This window comes from Embiotoca jacksoni, unplaced genomic scaffold (genome assembly GCF_022577435.1).
Source record: "Embiotoca jacksoni isolate LCO1_2020_lvr unplaced genomic scaffold, fEmbJac1.0.p SCAF_3, whole genome shotgun sequence".
Taxonomy (NCBI): domain Eukaryota; kingdom Metazoa; phylum Chordata; class Actinopteri; family Embiotocidae; genus Embiotoca; species Embiotoca jacksoni.
In genome coordinates this window covers 25,435,268-25,458,716 of record NW_027185381.1, presented here as the reverse complement: position 1 = coordinate 25,458,716, position 23,449 = coordinate 25,435,268, and the positions used below count along the sequence as shown (strand labels likewise).

The following is a 23,449-nucleotide window of genomic DNA, read 5'->3' as shown; positions in this document are numbered from 1 at the left end:
TTTTCAAACCAGTGCAGTGAAATAAAAAAAAGAAAAGAAAAGAAGAAGCATCCTCACAAGAACTGGCTTGTAAGTAATTCAATACTTGATATAAAAAAAAAGACCGTCTGAAAATGAATAAATAAAGACCACAAAGACAAACTCTTACTGTATCAAAACAGTCACAGAATATTTAAACAGAAAAAAAAAAAAAAAAACATCTTTTTTTTTTCTCACTTTCGAGTACAAAATGTTTCACCGACGTTTTTTTTTTTTTTCTTTTTTCTTTTCTGTTTTATGACTCAAATATTAATACACATCAAAGAAAAACAAAAGAAAGTATAAAACAGTTCCTGGATCCGTCCAAAGGAAGAAAAAAAAAAAAAAAAAAGTTGTAATATATATCAGTTAAGTTACATGTTTTGTTTTTTATCCCTCCGTGGAAGGAGCTCAGTTCCCATGGCGGAGAAGTATTATTTACATCTTGACCATAATGTCCCGGACACAGAGCCAGTGTGACCCAGCAGACATATTTTAAGAGTCGGGCCGTGCCAAAAGCACGCTGCCAAAGTCCGGCAATATTTACACTCCACAGAGACCGCAGACCGTTTATCTCCCAGAAAAAAAAGAAAAAGAAATCATCGCGTTACTCGGAGAGAGAGAGAAAAAAAAAAGAAGAAGAAAAAAAAAGAAGTTTTTTCAATTTTCTCGTGTTTGCGGTTTATATTTTACGCAGATCAGACAAAAACACCGACGGCTCACGTCACAAACGATTCGCTTCATTTCATCTTTTCAAATTAAAAAACAGCTTCAGTTTTTTTTTTCATAATTGTGAAAATTATTTCTATATATATAAAAAAAAAAAAAAAAAACAAACAGTCAGAGAGGTTTTGGTGTGAGACTCTTTTCCCTTTAAACCATCGCAGCGACGGCAAAAAAAAAAAAAAAATATCCGTCCACAAACATAATAAATAAGACTTCAACGTGAGATATTTACAACGGCGCTAAAGAAAGGCGCTGAGCTGCAGGAGCGTGCACGGTTGACCTTTGACCCCCCGCTTTGCAATCCCAGTGGGCGGAAAAGACGACGACGAGACGTCGCTTACAGTTTAAAGACTTAGTTTGAGATTCAAACTTTCACTCCGACTCAGAAGTCCTCGTAAAGATAAAGATCGATTTCGGTTTCTATGATATTTACGTCGTGTTATTTTATTGGGAACCAGATTTGAAGTTGTGAATTCTTCCAGGTTTTCCTGACAGATTTTTAGACTTAAAAAAACAACAACTGGTTTTGTTTATTGTCAACAAATCCCATAAAAAGACAAAAAACAAAAAAAACAACAGAAAAATGAATTTAATCTGCTGACACGTACAGTAAATTATCACTGCTTCGCCAAATCTGCAACGGAAATTAGTCCGAGAACAGATTTGACTGTTTACGACCTGTTTGAGCAAAAAAAAAAAAAAAAAAAAAAAAAAAAGACCCGACAGTGGCGAGTAAGTGGCGTAAGATAATTATTTCATTATTTAAAAAAAAAACATGATCGAAAGGGATGTTTGTGAAAGTTCGGAGCTTAGAAAAAAAAACACAAGATGCAGAAATGTGGGAGTTTTAAACGGGGTTATTTAAAAAAAAAAATGCTATAAATTAACAATTTAAGTGCATTTACGTCGCGTCCGAATCCGCTTTTGCTGGTTTCAACGGAGGATAATCTGAAGGTTCAAAGAAGTCGTACTTCACCTTCCGCTTGACGATATGAACTAAACCAATCGGAGCGTCCGTTCGCTTTAAGAAGGTGAAATAACTGATCTGCTGTATAAATGTTCATTTATGTTTTATACGTCTATTTATTTCTGTCTGTTTTTTGCTTTTTGCAACGCTGACAGTGAGACGCTACAACCGGAGGTCCAATTCCTTGTATGTGTAAACATACCGGGCTCATGAAGCTGGTTCTGGTTCTGGTTCTGGTTCTGAAATGTCCATGTCCAAATGATCGTGTACTTCCAGGTGTAATATGAGCAACTCAACGCGTCGGCGCGCCTTCCCTCCGGCAGCGCTGCCGACTTATTGACTCAAACGATTGGTTGGATGGTTTTGGTCTTTTTCTTGGGATTTGTTGGCAGTAACAAAAAAACAACAACAACAACAACAACAACAACAACAAAAAGAGCGTCCACATCCCAACAGCGGTCGTAAAGACATTTAACTCAAACGTTTTTCTCGGGTTTCTTCAACAGATTTGTGTTTTTTTTTTTTAGTGAAGTTGAAAACGACGGAGGAGTGGATGTTTTTTTTTTGTTTTGTTTTTGTTTTTCGAAGGGTGGTTTTAACCACAGACGGCAAAAAACGCACGCAGTTTTAAACCCCGTGTTTACGTGTAGAAACCGTTAAAATGGGCTCGTCCAAGGTGAGAGGGGGGTGTGGGGGGAGGTGTGGGGGGGTGTGTGTGGGGGAGGGGGGGGGGGTGGAGGGCTCAGATGGAAAGCTGGAGCTTGGTGAGGTTCCTCTGGTGCATGTTGTGGTGTCGCACCAACTCGTCGCTCCGGGCGAACTTCTTCTGGCAGTTCGGCCACCGACAGTTAAACGGCTTCTCGCCTGAGAGGAGGAGGAGGAGGAGGAGGAGGAGGAGGAGGAGGAGCATTAGCACAGGAGGGATTCAAAAGAAGAAAATGAGAGAAATATTAGCACATTATGCAGATTTCATTTAGTCCGTATGAGCACTAGTCGAGTAAAAAAAAAAAAAAAAAAATGCTAAAACTAATATTTAGCGACTATAATATTTATATATATTAAACATCAAATGGATGGAAGAAGGAATGGAAAAATAAAAGTTTACGCACTTGTTTTACCTGTATGAGTCCGTGTGTGTGTCTTAAGGTGGTCAGACCGAGAGAACTTTCTCTGACACGTCTCGCATTGGAACGGTTTAACTCCTAAACACATGTACAGTAGGCATGCGTTCAACACACACACAACAGGCCACACACACACACACACACACACACACACACACACACACACACGCGCACACACACACACACAGAAAACACATGTTCAACATCACACACACACACAGAGAGAGAGAGAGACAGAGAGAGAGGGAGATAGAAAAATCCAGTAGAGCAGAGGCTTGCGGAGAAGCCATTCCAAAGTTTGGCGAGCATTTCAACAACGTACAAAAGCAAACTTTTTAGAGACGGCAAACGTCCGATGTTGTAGCTGTCATGCAAACAGCAGAGAGCGAGTAGTAGTAGAGGGGGAGGCAGGGAGGGAGAGGAGGGGGGGAGAGAGGAGAGGAGAGGAGAAATGAAAGCGAGAGATCCAGATGGAGTTAAGGTCGGTCAAACCTGTGTGCCTCCTCTGGTGCCTCTTCAGCTGGTCGGAGCGGGAGAACCTGCGGCCGCAGTCCGGGAACTCGCACTGGTACGGTTTCTCCCCTGGACACGGGAAAACGGACAGGACACTTCAAAACAATTCTGTTCGTCCCCGACGATCCGATTGGTCGGCTGTTCGCGTTTTCGGGGAGACGCGCTCAAATCGCCGTGACAACGCACCTTGCTCATCACTGGGAAATATCCCTCCGCCTTCTCAGCGGGAATATAGAATTAGAGTTTTTAATTGAATCCAATATGCAATATGATGTTTGTTTTTACTTGTTATATTAAATGTGACCCCCATTTGGTGAAATCCGGTCTTTCTTTTTTTTTTTCTTTTTTTTTTGGTCCCTCCGAGCACCCGTACCGTAACGCCACGGACAGTCGCCCACTTTAACATCCCAGCCAGAGTCCGTGGATATCTTTGTTCGTCGGGTATCTTACTCACAACCAGACCGAGCTGGCTGAGCAGTTTAGTGTTTCTACGTGCTGCATTTATTCAGTTTGAGAAACCATCTTCAGAAAAAGAAGAGGGTAGAGGGGGTGGGGGGGCAGGGGGGTGGGTGGGCGGGGTCTCACCTGTGTGTTTGCGGCCGTGCATCTGCAGGTGAGACAGCTTGAAGTAGCGCTTGTTGCATCCCGGGTAGGCGCACATGAACGGACGCTTCTCGCTGCTCTCTGAGCGCACGATGGCCGGAGCGATGCTCGGCACCCGTCGGACGTCCTGCACGCACACACGCACACGCACACGCACACACGCCAAACACTTTTAATTCAAAGCCACTCAATTAACATCAATAACTGAAGCAGTAATTTAGAAAAAAAAAAAAAAAAAACAGACGATTAAAATCGTCCCGTGAGCGAATAACTTGGCCGATCATTAGAAATAAAATGCTCGTGAATTCATTAGATGAGAATTAGCAGTGAAAATGACCCCAGACTGACTGCAGCCCCGAGGGAGCTGTTAGTCACGCCTCTTAGACAGGAACCCCCCCGCCCCCCGCCCCCCTCCCTCTCAGAGCGCCAATCATCTCAGGAGAATAACAGGAAATAACAAGCGGTTGTGTTGTAATTTACTTTGTCTGCAGAATCAAGTTTACTTTATATTTTTTTGTTTGTTTTTAAACGTGACGCGGTTTCACTTGTATTTTATTTCCTGTATCTTTGACGTCTCGACACTTTTTTTTCCCATCTGCTCTTCACCCCCCTCCCCCTCCCCCACCTCTCCCCCCCTTAGCGTTTAGCATAATGACCCGGAGAGGATCACAGTCGAGGTCACGCCTGCTGTAATTAGCGCTGTTAGCAGTTATTGATTAATCCACGTTACAAAACCGGTAGATTGAAACGCCGAGAGACAACAGTGAAGTCTGATTATGAGCTGCATCTGAATCCTAAATGCTAAGTGGCTTCGTTTGTGAGATATAAAACACGGAGCGACGGCGTCGCCTCGCTTCCCAACCTGTTATCTCACACTACGAGCAGCTCTTAAATTAGACTTTAAAAGGCCTGAGAGTGAGATGTTGTTTATTTTATTTTTTGTATTTTTTTTTTTTTTTGTGTGTGCCGAGCTAATGGCAGGGTTTGAAAAATGAAACGGGCCCCCTCGAAAAAAAAAAAAAAAAAAAAAAAGAGAAAAAGATCTGAAAAAGTCCTGTTGTGGACCAAAAAAAAAAAAAGAAGCAGGTCTGGAGAATCTCCTGCTGCCATGTCCTTTAGAGCCGCTGACAGACAATAATTAAAATCTAATGATTTATTAACGTGCTGATCCTCGTATGGAAACTGTATCGCAGTGTGTGTGTGTGTGTCTGTTTCTTCACTGCTAATGGATTTGTGGAAAAAATTCCTCCTGATGTTTAAAGGTGCTTTATAAGAATCTGTGTGTGTGTGTGTGTGTGTGTGTGTGTGTGTGTGTGTGTGTGTGTTTGTGACTCTGTGCTCTGCTACATATCAGTATTTCCTCTCCACACAGCCTGCTCATTGCATCAGGCTCTCCACCACTCATCTCCTTCTTACATTTTTTTTTTTTTCTGTCTCAATCATACATTTTTGTCTTCAAGAATTCTCCCAGCGCGCCGATTTTGACTTCCTGATCTTGACAATAACACGGACAGCGAAAGGACGGTGTGCGTTATGTGCGCGACCTCGCGGTGACCTCTGCGAGCGGCTGGAGTCCCACCTGGAGGCCCCTGAAGACTCCGTGCGTGTGGATGCGGTACTGCGTGCTGCAGCTGTAGACCATCGGGGTGTTCGGGTCGCTGTCGTAGCCGGCCGCGTGGCTGCAAACACAGAAAACACAGCAGAGAGGCTTTACGGGAAAATGACCAACATTTTAACACCGTTTTAAAACGGATGTCTCAAAACAGAAAAATCCCTCCAGGAGGTTTTTTTCTGTGATCAAAAATTTTTTGATTTTTGCGGAGGATTTAAAAAAAAAAAAAAAATGCAAAGAAAACGGATAAATAATTTTTACGTTTTAAAATGGATGTTTCATCCAGGACTTTTTTTTTGTAATAAAATTTTTGGGGGGGGATTTTCGCAAAAAATTGCGATGTTATTTTCAGTGATTTAAGTGAGTTTTTTTTTTTTTGCCGAAAATTGCGGGATTTAGAAAAAATTGCATGTCGAGAAAGAAATTTTTTTTTTTTTTTTAAGCACTACCTGATAAAAGAATACATATTTCATCACTTCCTATGATAATAATCATGCTGCACATCGCTAAGCTTTTTTTTTTTATTATTGATTTATTAAACTTATGGTGCTAAAAGTTACAGAAAAACATCATAAAAGTGAACAGACAATCTGTGACTAATAAAATATCAGCTGTCAAAATAAGAGCTGTTTAATTAATGTGGCCTACTGTATGCTCCAAAACAAAGTGCAGTCTCTTACAACTTGACGTGTGTATAAAACTAATTTAACGTACAGTAATATGTAAACACTTCCATTTATGAAAAGCGTTTAATTTCAAAACTTTTATTGTGAAGGCCACTTCCGGGTTTTCCACTCCTTCCGGTTTCCTCGGTGCTCACAGTTTCTATTAATGAGGAAAGGAGGAGAGCATTTCTGGACGTAAACGAGAAGTTATTTGTTTTGTTTAATAAAGCGAGTTTTGTTCGCAAGCTGCACCGTTTGCTTGAATTTGCGTTTTATCGTTGCGGTTTGCGAGATCGCGATTTTCCCGGCGGGACTTTTTAAAACCCACGCTGCCTCTGAGAGTAGAAAACGGTTTAATCAATACGCTTTTTTTTTTTCTGCGCTATTAAACAACTGTACGATCGCAAAAAAAAAAACAAAAAAAAAAAGTCAAGAAATAAAGCCGTTAAAGCAGATAAAGCAGATATCTGTTTGTGTGCAGATACACGCCGAGGTCAGGAAGGTAACATTAGTCAAACATGCTCACCTTGTCACTCCGTGATGCAAAACGCAGACGTGTGGACTCGAGAGTTCACCGCCGAGATGTAACTCGTGTTGATGTATGCGCTGCGTTATTTATGATGTACGTCTCTTTTGTCAGAGCTCCATAAATACTGCGTGGTTTGTTTTGTGTGTGTTTGTAGTTCAATTTTGATCTTTTCTTTCTTTCTTTCTTTCCTTCTTTTTTTTTTTTTTTTTTTTTTTTTGTTTTAACGGTAAAGTCTTTCGTTAAAAAATGGACAGGAGAAGGTGTTCACGTAGAAACTGATATCAGAAGTTGACTAAAAAAAACAAACCATCAGGTGGTTGTTTGGACGATTGCGGACGACACCTGCATTATACAAAATGTTGTGATTTTTGTTTTATTTTTTCTGTAAAATTAAGGAAATTGGCAAGTCAAGAAAAAAACGGACTCGTATGTAACGACGTCCTTAAAGTACACTGCACATTAAAGAAAGATCCAGTTATAAGGTATAAAAAAAGAACCACAAAACAGAAATATTCTGTAAAATAAGTTCTTTAAAAGCTTTTTAAATATCATTAATTCAACACAATGAAACTTGGAGTGAAATTCTCATGATAAAACCACATTTCCCACAAACCCCGTCACTTCCTGTTTTGCCGTTTTCGCGGCGTTGCAGTTTGTTTGGATGACGAAGAGCTGTGATGACGAGGAATTGTTTGTTTTTTTTGTCGATAAAGCAAGTTTTATTTTGAAAGGCTCGTTATGTTGGGTCCTTTTAATGCAGCAAAAATCTTGATCGGTCAAATTTGCATTAATTATTGCCGCGGCAAGATTTCGTGGTAGTTGATGATGTTCGTATTCTTCGCCGTGAATTTGAATGACGACTGCGATTCCCTGGCTCCTCCCACAAGTTCACTCCTGCTGTTTGTTTTTTTGCATAAAATATATAAGTGTTGGACTTCATTACATTCAGTGTTAATGTCAACGTTCCCTTTGAGGATGAAAAAACCCCGACTGGGCGATTTTCCTTCGAGCGAACGTTAGCGTGCCAAAAACCCAGAACGTGATAAAACGTTAAAGCTGCCGAACGTCGGTACGTTAGCGCCGTTAATATGCTGACGTCAGCAACGTCGCAAAACAACGAGCGTCGGCGAGTTCAATCGATATTTTTCTGATTTGACTTTTGACAAATTGATATCTTTTTTTTTTTTATATCAATTTTTTTGACAAACTCGCAGTCGGTGTGATGTCATCGTCGGGCAGCGAACTCTTAAATGAGGCAAGCATCACCATAGCAACGAGTATATTTCCTGAATTTAAAGCCTTTCGTCATTTCGGCTGCGGTTTCATTATCAGTTAATTAATAGTTTTTATTCTCCTAGACAGTATTAAATTGTGTGTATATATATATATATATATATATATATAACAAGAAAAAGTATATTTCTGACCAACATTACCAAATAAAAAACATTAAAGCTGGAACTAACCTCGACTACAAATCTGTCAATATTCACTTTCAGCTGCTGCAGAAACAATCACAGAAATGTATTTCGCTCGGAGAGCAAAACAAAACGTGGTCTGTCTGAGCCGGCTCATATCTTCTTATGATAACACCGGGAGAAACAGACAGCTCTTGTCTTGTGTGTGTGTGTGTGTGTGTGTGTGTGTGTGTGTGTGTGTGTGTGTGTGTGTGTGTGTGTGTTGTATATCAGTCTGTCTAAAACCAAGGAGGAGGATGGGAGTTTGCATCCTGAGCTTGCCGCACTGGGAACGTACGGTTTACAGCCGAGCTCTCATAAGGTGCTCTTTGTCTGCCGCGAGTCCTTCAAGGACGCCGAGAAGACGGGAGTTTAAATTATTCCCGCGTTCGTTCGTTTTTCACAAATATTTTAGATCTGTAGTTCCGTAGAGATTAAAACGTGTTAATTAGCTTCGGGGGTGCCGGTTCGGTGGATTTACGGTTATTACGTCATCACCGAATCATTTTAAAAACAATTTTTTTTTTGTTGCTTTATCGCTTTATCGTATTTAAATTACAATGAATCTGTATAAAAAAAGCAGCTGAGTGAAACTTTAAAATAAATGTCCGCGTCGTTTGAAGTTTGTCAGACGCACACAGGTGATCAGCACTGGGAACGGACCTATCTGCTCTTCCTCCCTTCAGCTCGACTCCCCTACACTTCCTCTTCCTCGCGTCCTGCTCCTTGGCGCCCTTCCTCTTTATCTCCACTGCCTCCCTCCTCCTCCTCCTCCTCCTCTTGTTGCTTTGCTTTCTCCTCTTCCTCCTCCTCCTCCTCTTGTTGCTTTCTCCTCTTCCTCCTCCCTTCCCTGCTGCTGCCCATCACTGACATTCAAAAATATCTGACAATTAGAAACCATTAAAAATAAAATATATACTCACACCTACATTTTCACAACGCAGCCCCCCCCAAAAAAACCACACACACACACACACACACACACACACACACACACACACACACACACATTCCTTCACGCTACCACTCCTTTGTCCACACACACACACACACACACACACACACACACACACACACACACACACACACACACACTAGTCCGGTAACTATGACGAATGCCTGTTGGCTCGCAGTAGAAAGGCGTCGCAGCTCTGCAGGTCACGGTGACACACAAGTACGAAACACGACAAACCGAGAGAACCCTGAACTTTCAGGAAACAAGTGAGTTTCGATGAATTAAAGATCTATAAATCTTTTTGCTTTTGTTTTTAAGACATTTTAGCGATAGTGCGACAAAATAAGCTGCCGAACAACACGAGGCGCTAAACACCAGCTTCATCACAATATAAAAGATTTGATTTTGTTATTTTACTCTCGGCCGTCTTTAAGCAGGTCGAAGGCGCTCGTTTGTCTGTAGTTGTTTCTAATGAAGTCTAATAACACTTTTTTTTTTTGGAAACTTAAGCTTAAGAAAAGTTAGTGAGATCACTTCAGATTCCTTCAGGGAAAAAAAGTCTCCTTTTAAATTTTAATCTGAATAATCTCGGCTCCCTGCTGATGAATCCGAACGGCTTTAAACCGTTTAACTAGTCAGTTTAACATATCTGCTCTGGCAGTATTTCTTTGCCCCCTGGGGGGTGAAAACAAGTTGAATTTACCGCAAAGAAGTTGATAAAAAAATAAATTCCCTTGAATTTGATTTAAGAGGGTTTAATTTCCCGCACTTTGACTTTTCCTGCACTTCTACTACTAATAACAGGAAGAATATTTTAAACCGGGTTCAGACAAAACAAATTCAACCTGATTTAGTCGCAGTCGACAGATTTCCGGTGTCGGACCTTAATATGAACGACGAACGTGTAGCGTGACCACAATTGGAAAAACGGCGAATAACACCTCGAGGGAAAAGTCGAGCGACAGGAGGAGAGAGCCGCGATCGACAAACTTCGTAACCCCCCCCCCCCCCCCCCCCCCCCCACCCCGACGAAACAGGAAGTCGTTCAGCAACATGAACAACGGTCGGTCTGGATTCGCGGAGCCGCCGAGCGTCCTGGCGAAGACACTCGGAGAATTTACGGCACTTTAAGTGATTGTTAATCTGACAGAGTTCCCGTCGCCAAAGCGAAATATACGACATGAGAGAGCAGCGAGTTGTGAGAACCGCTGCAAAAAATGATTTTATTTTGCCAGTGATCGCAGGGGAAGTGGCTGCTTCCAGCGCTAAAACATATCATTACAAGTGAACCTATTAAGTGATTTGAACAGGAAAAATATGTGAACTTTTTTTCCTTTATAGCAGCAAACGCAGCGTTTTAAATTTTATTATTATTTTTTTTTATCTGCCTGAAAGTTTGTCGGACCTCGACGTGCTCCACCTTTAACCCCGACGCCGCGATCCGCCAACGACACTCGGAGAGCTACGCTTCGACATCGCAGCGGCACTTCAGCGCTCTTTTGTCCTTTTTAAAACACCGTCTCGTCCTCGCCGACTCCAACCTGAGCGACTTCTGGCCGTTCGGAGAGAAAGACGGGGCGACGGAGGAAGTTCCTACCTCTTCACGGTGGACGCCAGAGTACTGACACACACTCCATCTGAGAGGTGTGTGTGTGTGTGTGTGTGTGTGTGTGTGTGTGTGTGTGTGTGTGTGTGTGTGTGTGTGTGTGCGCGCGCGTCCATTTGCCTTTTGTTGTCCGCCACAGATGCACACTAATGAAAAAATGCCAACACACAAACACAGTAACAGGTGGAGCTCAGATTAAAAAAAAAAAAAAAATAAGCTAAATTCTCCCACCTTTCATTAAACACAGTGAGACTCCACCATCATCATTCAGACCTGCCATGTGATTACACACACACACACACACACACACACCACACACACACACACACACACACACTGGATTTATAGCTCCCGCCCCAGTCCCTCCATCACCCCACCTTGCGGGCTCGCGGCGGTCTGATGCGGTGCCTGGTACCCTGCTCACTTACACGGCTATTATTTTACAGTGCAGCGGCCACGACGGCTATTTTCCCCGCTGAAATATTTTCTGGGATGGAGAGCTGAGATTTTAAAGTGATGATCCATGACACTTTTAAATAAATACGCGTCTGCTTTTTCTTCTTCTTCTTGTCCGCCGCTGACAGATGGGAGCGCCGTCGCTTAATCCACCTCCATCCATTAAATTAAAGGAAAAAAAAGAAAGAAAAAAAACTGTCCGGAGCAGCGTGGGGGCTTTTTCCTGGGAAACCTGCAGCAGAAGCAACACTTAGAGTAAATAAACCGGTAATTTGTAATGACGAGCCAGTGCCGCCTCGTACCGCCTGCCTGAAGCAGGCGATTAAATGCGCCCGTTTCCACTTTTTACAGCGAGCATGAAGACTGGAGGGCGTCTAGAAGCCGCGGGAGGCTAACGACTTAGCGAGCTAAACAGGCGGGTAACGTCACGCTGGAAATGCAAAGACGTAACGACAGGAAAGGAGATGATGAGGAACGTTTTCCGAAAGATGCAATATTTAAGTTATGAAGACAAACTCCGATATATTGGCTCAACAGCAAACGAAAACAAAAAATGTCAGGGTTGCCAGGCTGTAATGTCTTACTCCGGACAGAAGGGGGCGGTGAATGTCTGTTAAGACGCCGTTAAACGACACACGGAGAAGAAGAACGACGGGTTGAGATGAGACGCTTCGGTACGAACAGCAGGAAATGCAAAAGACGACTTCAGCCGTGTGTGTGTGTGTGTGTGTGTGTGTGTGTGTGTGTGTGTGTGTGTGTGTGTGTGTGTGTGTGAACAATTGATTTAACAGTTGAAGAGTTTCGTGCAATTTTTACAAATAGTATTAATGTGTTAAAAAAAGATTCTTCGAACACCGACGGAGATGACACAAAAAACATAGGACCAGATCCACAGACAAAAAAAAAAATTAAAAAAAAAAAAGAGTCGTGACCCTCCCGGTCGACGATGGACTGAACACGGCGCCGTTAAAAACCCACCGAAAATAATAATTTATATGATGTTCATTAACTATTCAGAAATTTTCAGGCATCTCCAGCTTTGATAAAAACCCTGTGTGTGTGTGTGTGTGTGTGTGTGTGTGTGTGTGTGTGTGTGTGTGTGTGTGTGTGTGTGTCTCTCAGTATGGATTAATAAAGACCTCGGCATGTTTTCATTTCACGTTGTTCCAGCGGGCCGAGCTGACGGCCTGCAGAAGTAAATACGGGGTCGGTTGGTACCAGGCTGCAAGATTACAACTCCCGACTCAACTCGGATGAGCCTTCCCAGCCGTGTGTGTGTGTGTGTGTGTGTGTGTGTGTGTGTGTGTGTGTGTGTGTGTGTGTGTGTGTGTGTGTGTGTGAGAGAGTGGATATCAGTTATGTTTATGACAAAGACGACCCATTACACTGAGACTTTCAGGACCGCTACGTCCACCTCCTCCCCCGTCCGTCTCTGTGGATTCCTGCTTCTCCTCCATTGATGGAGAACATTGTGTGAATGTTTAATTTACTGTACAAACACAACAACGAGCGAGCAGGTCGCCCGGCGAGGAGGAGGAGGAGGAGCAGGAAGAGGAGGAGGAGGAGGAGGAAGCTCACTGCAACCTGTGCAGGATTTTTTGTTGTTGTTGTTTTTTTTGTATAAATTTGAATGGAATGAGCGTTCGTCCTCGTTTCCCCGTAAATTTGACTAATTTGAGGCGTAAAACCTTTAGTGGTAGTCTCCATGTTTGTGGTCACGATTCTCTAAAGTATAATATGCCCCCCCCCACCCCCCCACGCATCCCCAACGGGACCCGCCCCTAAAGAGAGAAACCAAATGTGAACGTACTCGTAGAACCGGAGTTACGTCTAGTAACTACTAGTGTTATTGACGAGTCTCTGATGGACGAGTGTTGAAACGACCCCCCCCCCCCCCCCACAAAAAAAAAAAAAAAAAAAGCTCCAACAGGAAGTGGAAAAATAAACAAATAAAAATTACAAATAAAAAATAAAAAAGAGGAAGCGGCAGCGACCTGTCCTGAAGATGAACATCCTGTTCACCGCTGCATCCTGCTACAACAATCAACAATGCTTTTCGGAAACATTTGTTTTTTTCATATAAAAATAGATTTTGAGGAGGGTGTGTGTGTGTGTGTGTGTGTGTGTGTGTGTGTGTGTGTGTGTGTGTGTGTTACCTGTTGTACGGGTTCCTCAGCAGCAGCGCCTGGCTGCCCGTGCAGCTGTCTGAAGGTGTGTGACATCCATAAACAGGAGGCGGTACGGGATACTGCTGCTCACCTGACGACGCGCACGCACACACACACACACACACACACACACACACACACACACACACACACACAATATAAGTATATATATGTAATAATACTGTGCAAACGTAGCTCCGTGTGTCCTTCCTGATTTTTCTCTCCAGATTTCACCACTTTCTTAAATACAAAAATACAAAATAAAACGAGCCTTCACGTTCCTCCCCGGTTATCTTAGCTGTAAAAATCGGCTGACATTTTCCGCTTGTGCTCAACCCGAACAACCCCATTTTAAATATTTACTAATAACAAGCGCAGAGGGAGGGATGGAGCGAGGTGGGCGGATGAAAGGAGGAGACGAGGGAGTTTTGCGAGTCAGGATGTGGCTGATTTATCGGCGACGTCGGCATAAAGGGACGCGGCGCTCCCTCGGTGCCGGGCGTGTGTTTTACTACGTAGGATGTTTTGTGTCTTTTTTATGAAAGCATTAAAAAAAAAAAAAAAAAAAAGCAAATTTCTCCCAAAATAAAGTTTGAGAGTAAAGTTATTGTGATTGGAAAACAATTCACCATCACGGTTTCGTTGTTTTTTGTTTTGTTTGTTTGGTATTTTGTCAATAGAAAACTCCGGATACGTCGTCAGCTTAGGCCCCGCCCACTATACGTCCAATTCAACTCGCAAACGAAAATTTTGTGACTCGCAACCGAAGAGGTCTGATTCACAACCAAAAAAAAAACAGGCCGGTTGGTTTCTGTGATCAAAATCAACAGAATTAGTTTGCAAACCAAATACTTGAATTCCCAGTTCGTATATATTTAAAAGCACCTTCGCGTTTAGCGTTGTGGAAAATGACGACGCCATTTTAAATGCGTAAATTCAGTGGAAAGACTTTTAGGTTAAATATCGCAAGACAAAGTCGCAACGACAGGTTAGCGAACGCAACGTAGCTACGTCGATTTTAGAGCCACATGACATCAGCGAAAATAAAAACTAATCATCACCAGGTTGTTGTTGGTTTTTACATCAATTCTCCAGGAAGCGTGTCGACGTGTTTCCTTTCACTTTATGCATTTTATGGTGTAGTTTAGGTTCGACGTAAATCATACACAACACACACACACACACACACACACACACACACACACACACACACACACTCGTGTACGTACCCATGGTGTTCTGCTGGCCGAGAGCGTCCTCGTGTTTGAAGGAGTGGTTGGAGAACTGCGAGCTGTGGTGTGTAGGAGTGTGACCGTAATTGCCGGCCCCGTCGAACGCGCCGTAACCTGCGACCACACAAACGACAACGACAACAACAACAACGTGAAGTCACACGACACATTCAAGTGCGTAGGAAAGTTTACTTTTTTAAATGACGCTGTAAATCAGAGACGTAAGATAAAAGTCAGGTTTGATTCAGTTTTTTGTTTTTTTTTAAATCGAAATGTGAAAGGTGGAAACATCTTAAAATACGTCGGTAAAAAAAACCCCAAAAAAACCATCATCTGTGTGTGTTATCTTGTAAACGGGACGATGCCTTTCGTTTCCGTGTCGTTTTTTAATGCATTAATTAATAACTTCTCTGCTTTAACTGTTTATGAATTGCTCCAAAAAATATATTACTTACAATATTGTCCATTCAACGCTGGTCTCATGCAACTCCCAATATTTTATTTATGCATGTATACACGGTTTAAAGGGGCCAATTTTCTTTTTTAATATTTCTTAAATTTGGTTTTAATAAACAACAAGAAACGCGGCTGGTAAAATGTAGAAATTCTGAAGTTCTTTAAAAATTCAAAAAAGACGTATTGGTGTGAAAGTCTCAAAAATATAGTTTGTCCAAATATTTAGACAGCTTAAAATCACAGTAATATACATTTTAACACAATATTAAGGTTAACATGTGGATTCATATATATATACATATATGATATATGTATATTCTTCCTATTCACAACCTCTTTTTAGAGCTTAATAACTGTTTGCAGTGTTGTTGTGTTGTTGGTCAGTGTGTGTGTGGGTGGGGGGGGTCTTTTCTGGGATCAGCTCTTCGGAGTCTCTGGAGATGGATATGAAGTTGATTTAAATGAAATAAAAAGTTTCAGGGTTCTCTTTGACCTGAACACACACACACACACACACACACACACACACACACACACACACACACACACACACACGCACACACGCACACACATGCTCAGTGTTGTTAAGGAGATGTGTCTTGACACCCCTGACCAGACCTGACTCATGACTTGGACTGACCTAAAGGCCACGACACACACCCATAAATCACTCACACACACACACACACACACACACACACACATACACACACACACACACACACACACACACTATCTCTCACATGCATGATTCATTAATTAAAATGCAGCACTTTCACTAACTGAGTCAGTGTGAGAGAAGAAAACAGAAAAAAAAAACCTCATTAAACATCTCCATTTATCTTCCACTCACTTTCATCTGACTTCTGTGTGTGTGTGTGTGTGTGTGTGTGTGTGTGTGTGTGTGTGTGTGTGTGTGTGTGTGTGTGAGAGAGGTGACAAGCAATGAAGTTGATTCGTATTCAACTGGAAAATCCCCAAAAGTCTGGAAATACCCCGAGTCCTTTTTTTTTATATTCCTTTTAGTTAGAAGTGGAAAGTAACCAAGTACTTTTTTACTCGAGTACTCAACTTAAGTACAAATTTCACGTACTTGGACTTTACTTAAGCATTTCTCTTTTTGTGCAACTTTATACTTAAATCTTGCGCTGATTACTCCACGACAGCTTTAGTTACTTTTGAGATTACAGTGATTTTCATTATTTCCTGTCCCAGTAAAAACCACGAATCTCCAAATCTGGTGATTTTTAATTTGAATTTTTCCGATAATCTAAAAGTCTAAATGTTCCTTCATGCGCTGAGAAAATCTTTCCTACTTTTTAAGATGAATAAATTATTTCAAAAGGGACCTTTTTTTGGACTTTTTCGAGATTTGTGGTTCTTTTGGGAAGGAAACGATGATTTTTTTTTTTGGATCAAATATGATGCATTTCTATAGATTAAACTAACCAACAGTACATAATGTAGTTTAAAAAAAACAACAACTTTAAAATAACTTTAATCCAAAAATATCATATTTAAAAGTAACACGCCGATGTGAAACATTTACTGCACACTGGGTACTTTTACTTTTAATACTTTAGTTACTTTTTACTAATAATACTTCAGTCAAATTTTGAATGCTGGACTTTAACTTGTACTTGAAGTATTTTCACAGTGTGGTATTTGTACTTTTACTTGAGTAAATTACTGGATTACTTCTTCGTACACTGATTTTAAAGTTTAAAACGTGTTGAAATCTACAACTTTAAAACTCTTTCAGAGCTCACGTTTCTTTTAATTCTTCTTTTGTGCATCCTGATGAAATCATCATCAACGTTTATCTGCCTTTTACCTCTTTAAACTGTAGCTGATTCAGTTTTTAAGTTTTATTTTGAAATATGAGCAACACACAATGTAAAAATGACACTTTTCTTTCTTTCTTTTTTTTTATTATTATTTTTGGCTCCAATAATTGACTAAAAACAGTTTGAGTTGCACCTGCAGTTCTTTTTAAACATTATAATAAAACATTTTATCGATAAAAACGCAACTTTAGGAGAACGTTATGGGGACGTAACGTCTTAAAATCTAAATCTAAAATAAAAGTTTTATTTTGAAATGAGCAACACACACTGTAAAAATGACATTTTTTTTTTTTTTAATTTATAGCTCCAATAATTGGCAAAAAAAACCTCTTTCAGTTGCACCTGCAGACGTTTTTGTTTTTTTTAATAAAACCTTTCAGAGATGAAGCGTAGAGCATTATGGGATGTGCCGGTCCCTGTGTGACCCTGCTGTGCTATCAGCTCCGCTCCGAGTCCTGCTGTGAGTTTGTTTGTCTGAGCTCCTCCGGACACAGCGGGCAGCAGATAACGCAGGTCAAAGGTCGGCTTGGCTCTTTTGATTGTGATGTTATTCCTGAATTATCTGCTTTGATAAGCGTGTTATTACTAATTAATCTGCTGGACGATAATCACTAACAGATTCATTAAAAAACAGAAGAACGAGAAAAAAAATCCCACAGGCAGAGAAAACCTGAATCCCCGTCGACCTTTGACCCGTTTCAACTCACTATAATGTTTATTGTGAATCTGTGTCACATATTCTCACGTTAAAATACGTGATTTTACTCTTTTAATGTGGCGTTTTGATGCTTAAAGTGCCTTTTAGTTTAATTTGAATAGAGAAAAGCCAAGAAGACTGTAATTTAGACTCCAATACACATTTTCTTTTGACTTATTTTAGTATAAAATGAGTATTTAACAGATAAAACCAACTCGTTTCATGATTATTATTTTTTGATCTCAAGAAATATTCACGCAGCAGCAGGTGTTTTTAGCTGAATAAATGTCACTGCCTTTTAAAAACTGCCTTATTAAACAACCAAAGACGAGCTGAGAAAGACCAGACTCTTAATAGTCGACATGATGAATTAGGATTTAACTCGGCGGCGCGTCGACGTCCATAACTTCTGATGAGAGGACAGAAAAAAACACCCGAACCTGCGTTGTTGTATCATTCATCACCTCAATCAAACATTTCACTCGCGTATGATTTGATTTTTATCGGTTGCAGTTTAAAAAACAGGAAATCTTTGTGCTTCGGAAGACGTTTTTGAGGATTTATTGTTTTAGTCATGAGTGAGTTCTTATTAAAAGTCGTAAAAGTATAAAAAATGTGGACATTTTGCCCCAAAAGCACCAAAGAGTTTAATGTCCTTTCGGAAAAAATACGAGGGATTATATTTGTGGAGGTCCACAGCGTCGATTGATGTTTCAATAATTAATCCCTCAAGAGATTCAGAGAGAATGAAGCTAATATTTATATGATGTTGATTCGTGTGAAAAGACACAAAAAGCAGCATCAGCTCGGTTTGAAGTTCTGAAAACAGCAAACATCTGTATCTTGAACGTTATTGCCTAAATACCGACGCTCGGAAACAAACTCTCACCGTCGTGAACTCGCCTCTGATCTTTTTTCTTTTCTTCTTTTTTTATTATCGCCCGTGTGAGCTTTTAAGAAGCAGTCTCCTGGCGTGACACAGATTTAGTCTGGAAAGTCCCGGTGAACGTGGAGAAGAGACGCAAGTGAAGGCGACACGATTTTTTTTTAAAGCCACGTAAAATTGTGGAGATGAAATCGTCTCCGCGGCTGGGAAGCTTCTGACGAATCTAAACGTGAGCGAAATCCTCTGAGTTGTTTCAGATTTATATCGGGAGGGAAAAAAAAACAGGTGAAATGAAACGTCCCGCTTCCTACCGAGAATTTACATTTAGCTCGAAGAAAATGTGTGTTGCGGACCGACCTGTCTGGCTGCGCGCCGCCTGCTGCGTGTCCATGCAGTTGGTGAGGTACGGCGCGTTGCTGAACATCCTGCCGGGGGCCTGGTGGTGGTGCGGGGGGGCCACGGGCGGCGGCGGCGGCTGGCCGGGGCCCGTCGGCGGAGGAGGGTACGCCGCCCCGTACCTGCAGGCGCCGGTGCCCGTGAACTGGCCCGAGAAGTGCACGGTGAAGGCGCTGAGGCCGCAGTGGGGGTCGGCTTCGTGGTGGTGGGGGTCGCCGGCGGCCCCCCAGCTGGGCTCCTGCTTGATGAAGGAGTGCGCCCCCAGGGAGGCGTGGGGGGCGGCCAGGGAGGAGTACGGTGAGGCGGCGGCGGTGTGGAAGTCCAGGACGGGAGCCCACTGAGGGGCCGTGCTGACGGGCAGCGCCGGGCAGCCGGGGCTCGGCCCCGGCGGAAGCGGGGGCAGCAGCGAGTTCAGGTCGCGCACGTCTGAACCCATGGCGGTCCAGGGGAGAGGAAGGAGGGAGGCTATTTTCAAAACGTGGTCGGTTCCCCCCCTGAAACTTCGAGGCGTCTGTCGTCCCCCGACAGACCGTCTGACGGCGGTTCCTTATTTTTTATTTATTTTTTTTGTTTAAATCCTTTCGGGGGAGTCTTCCTCGCTCGGAGGAGGAGAGCGGCTTCTCTTCTGGAAACTCCTCAAGTCCGACTAAAGTTCATGGCGAAGTCGCCGCGGGCGAGTTCTCGTCGGCAGAAGAAGAAATTTAAAAACAAATTGGCTGCGAAGGTTCAGTTTCAGTCCACACACACACACATAGAAAGAAGAAGAGGCTCGGAGAGATGGAGTCCATCCAGGGAGGAGAAGGGTTCTCTGCTCTGAGGGGTCTCTGTGAATGGAGACAGAGGAGGGAAGGAGGAGTGAAGGAGGAGGGAAGGAGGAGGGAAGGAGGAGCAGCCCTCTTTTCCCTCCACTCTCAGACCCAGCGTGTGTGTGTGTGCGTGTGTGTGTGTGTGTGAGAGAGGAGGGCGGAGGAGGTGGAGTCAGGAGGTGATGAGGGACAGGACCCCTCTGACTTCATTCATTTACTGTACGCTGAACAGCACACTCACACATGCAGAGGAAATAAAACTGAGTTTGACCTCGGTGATGAAAAAATAAAATACTAAATACTTTCAGTTCTCATTTTGAGGCTGATATGAAAAAAGTCAACATTAAACTGTAATTTTTATTGTCTGTTTTTTTTTTGGGGGGGGGGGGGAAGTATTCTATTAATTTCTCTAATTTCTTTCATATTTATTTATTTTTGAGTCTACATTTAATTGATTTTAATCCGGATTCTGCATGTAACCTTAATATTTCAAAACGTTTCTGATCAATAAATAAGAAAACACAACGTCATTTTTACTCACTGAAATCCAACTGAAACAAAGCGACACGAGGCCTCACGCAAAAAAAAATAAATCAAAAAGGAAATGAAATAATCCTCCAAAATAAATGCATAATTTTGTGTGAACTCAGATTAGATTACTCATTATTAAAAAACGGGGGGTTTAAAGGTTCAATCTAAATTGTTGGCAGATTAATTAATCGCTGGCTGCGCATGAACGGCCCCGCGTGACAATAAATCTCGTCCGGTTTCAGGCCTCCGGTTCTAGTTGTTGGTTTTATTTTCTTCATAATTTTTATTCGATGAAGTGAAGTAGAATAACAGACTGTAATTGCGATCAAACTGAAACAATAACTCGGTGTGGATGACACACAACGCACGTTACGGCCCGGAAAAAAAAAAAAAAAGGTCAATTAGCCTTAAAAATACATATTAAAACGGATGTAATTGTTTTAAACCAAAGGTTTGTTTCCAATTCTACGTAACGGATTCATATTGTTATTTATTAATACCTTAAATTGCTGTAAATTCTTCTTATCAGCACAAAAGGTTTCCCTTAATTTTGGTCTCTTGTCTTCCTTGAAAAAACAAATTGCGGCGATGACGTTAGTGTCCGTGTGTGTTGTGATCTGTGCGTGTGCGCGTGTGGTGCGCGTGCGTGTTACCTGGCTGAAGGGAGGATGACGGCTCATATCATCTTGACTTTTAGCACCAGAAATAGCTTTGACCTGCGGTGGGAAAAAAAAAAAAACAACAACAACTCTGCCACCGGTAATAAAAAAAATAAATCAAAATACAGATTTTCTTCTCATCAAAGCAGCAAAATTAACGCGCGCGCGTCACAAACTCTGAATTTTAACGGATTTTTGGCATCCGGGTCTTCAAACAACTTGCAGCGCGAGCGCTCATTAAATAGCCTAATTAAGATCACTACCGTCGAGTATTTCATTCTGTCTTTAAATAAATAAATAAAAATCTAAGTTTGAGTTATTATTGTGTCTAAGCTCCTTTTTTTTTTTTTTACGCGTGAGACCGGAACTACTTTCTCCTCCTGCTGCCTCGCGCCTTCAGACTGCGCCGTGTCTCGTGGTGTTACAGACTGGATGACCCGCGAGAAACAGGGCGGGTATTTTTTTGTGTGACCCTGCTGTTATAATTTAAGATGACCCGAAGACACGGAGGAGGAGGAGGAGGAAGAGCAGGAGGAGGAGGAGGAGGACAGCCGTGATGAAGAGTCTTTAGCCAAAACACAAACGCTCATTCATAAATACGACACTTCTCTCGAAACCAAAACTCAAAATGCGTCTCTTCTAGAGATGACACGGCCGATTCATGCTTCAGATATTTAAAAACATTTTTTTTTTTTCATACAACAAAAATCTCAGATTTAAATTTAGCACCTTTACATGTTAAATTAATATTTTCTGCTCCTGATAAATAAATGCGTGCCTGTGAAATGTTTTGAGTTTAGCTGACGGACCTGATTTGATTAAATCACTTTAAGTTACTGTGACTCAGCGCCTCAGACAGAAAACACCAAAATTTGACCCGAGAGGAGTTGAGACAGCTGTCAATCAAAGCGATTATATCCCGCCAACTCTTTACAGGTGTGTATCCGTTTCATAAAATAAATCACGCTCTAAATGAAAAAGACCAACAGGCCTGGACGTAACTTTTGAGGCCCAAAATTCTTGAAAGTTTTTTTTAATTTTCAGCGTTCATATTGACTCGTCAAAATACATTTCAGGTCTTTTTAGGAAACATATAAATAAAAAAAAATAATAGAAATGGTGTAAATGTAGGAAAAAAAATGAAAACATATTTGCAAATATTCGTGATATATCTTTACAACGTAAAGATCGTTCACATTAACGACCTCCATCTTCGGCTGATTTCTGGATATTCTGTTAACATGTTTTTTTCGTTCTGACTTTTCCTCGGAGTCGTCACCTGGTGGCCGCGAGAGGAACTGCGAGCTGAAGTCACTGCTCGACCTCTGACCTCTGACCCCGTTTACTCTCCGTGCCCCTACAGTAAATAACGGGAACACGTCTGCCCCACGCGTTGAGCGTTACAAGTAGGGAGAGCAGGACGGACGACGTTTTTTTATTTTTTGTTTTTATTTGAAGCTGACTGACGCTTGAAATCGATCAAACTTTTAATCGGCTTATTTCGTTTCCTGGTATAAAAAAGAATCACATTATTTCATTCTGGCCGTCTCCCACTTCCTGTGTTCATATCTTCCTCTGTGTGTGTGTGTGTGTGTGTGTGTGTGTGTGTGTGTGTGTGTGTGTGTGTGTGTGTGTGTGTGTCGTCCTTGAGCCGTGCCCCTTGCTTCTGATCTCCGTCCCGTATCAGCCTATTTAAGGTTATCTCACTCCGACTGATGCTCCCGGTGTTGCCAGCTGTCCTGTCGTCATGGCAACGCACGCACGCACACACACACACACACACACACACACACACACATAGACGAGCACACAGTACCAGCCACCGTTTTCACTAACTTTCACTTTTTGGGAGGGGAATTTATTTCCGAGCTGAAACGATTTCGTCGTCATCTCGTTAAAAAAAATAAAAAATAAAAAAAAAATAAAAATGTCGGACACCGAGATGTAGACGAACGGTTTCTGCAGAACCAGACAGATGTTTTCGGTGTGTCTCAAACAGCTGGACGCAATCGGTCTCCGAGCGTTATTAAGACAACTTGTTTCTCCAACACGTCGTCCCGCTTTTTCTTTTTTTTTCTTTTTTTTAACGGGACACGTTTGTATTTTTCTCTCGTCTGGTTTCGTCTTCCCGTTGAAGACAAATTAAAGATGCTGGCAAACTGCCACGTGCACACACACACACACACACACACACACACACACACACACACACACACACACGCGTTGTCTGAAGAGCATGAACGTATCACGGTTAAAGCCTTTATTTTTGTCTTCCCCCCACGTCTTAGCGGAAGTGTCCACTCAGCACTTTTTCTTCCCATCATGCTCTTCTTCTGGAACCGATTACAGCGCCGACACGCGTCTCAATGTGTCCGACGCTGTGGACGTCAGAGGAAGCGGTGTGTTGTTGTTGTTGTTGTTGTTGTTGTTTACTGCGCGTGTTTAAGCGCCTCCCGTGTGTCGAGTTCGGGTGCATCTGTGTGAAAACCGACGAGCCGGAGATCGATGGTGACTTTCACCATCTGGAAATCCAGTCTGTC

The 23,449-nt window shown here is 42.1% G+C and overlaps 1 protein-coding gene across 2 annotated transcripts; it reads right to left on the bottom strand.

Moving 5' to 3' along the window:
- Positions 1-1,956: 1,956 nt before the first annotated feature.
- On the bottom strand, positions 1,957-19,349 carry wt1a (WT1 transcription factor a). Of its 2 annotated transcripts, none has more exons than XM_069162602.1 (8): positions 18,875-19,349; positions 14,629-14,745; positions 13,388-13,490; positions 5,531-5,630; positions 3,934-4,078; positions 3,328-3,417; positions 2,821-2,913; positions 1,957-2,575 (listed from the first exon to the last, which is right to left on the bottom strand). In XM_069162602.1, the coding sequence occupies exons 1-8, from the start codon at positions 19,347-19,349 to the stop codon at positions 2,454-2,456; spliced, it is 1,245 nt and encodes a 414-aa protein (XP_069018703.1). In that variant the 3' UTR covers positions 1,957-2,453. The 2 variants fall into 2 exon arrangements, with proteins under 2 accessions (XP_069018703.1, XP_069018704.1); XM_069162603.1 differs by having other exon boundaries at positions 2,830-2,913.
- Between the last annotated feature and the right edge of the window lie 4,100 nt (positions 19,350-23,449).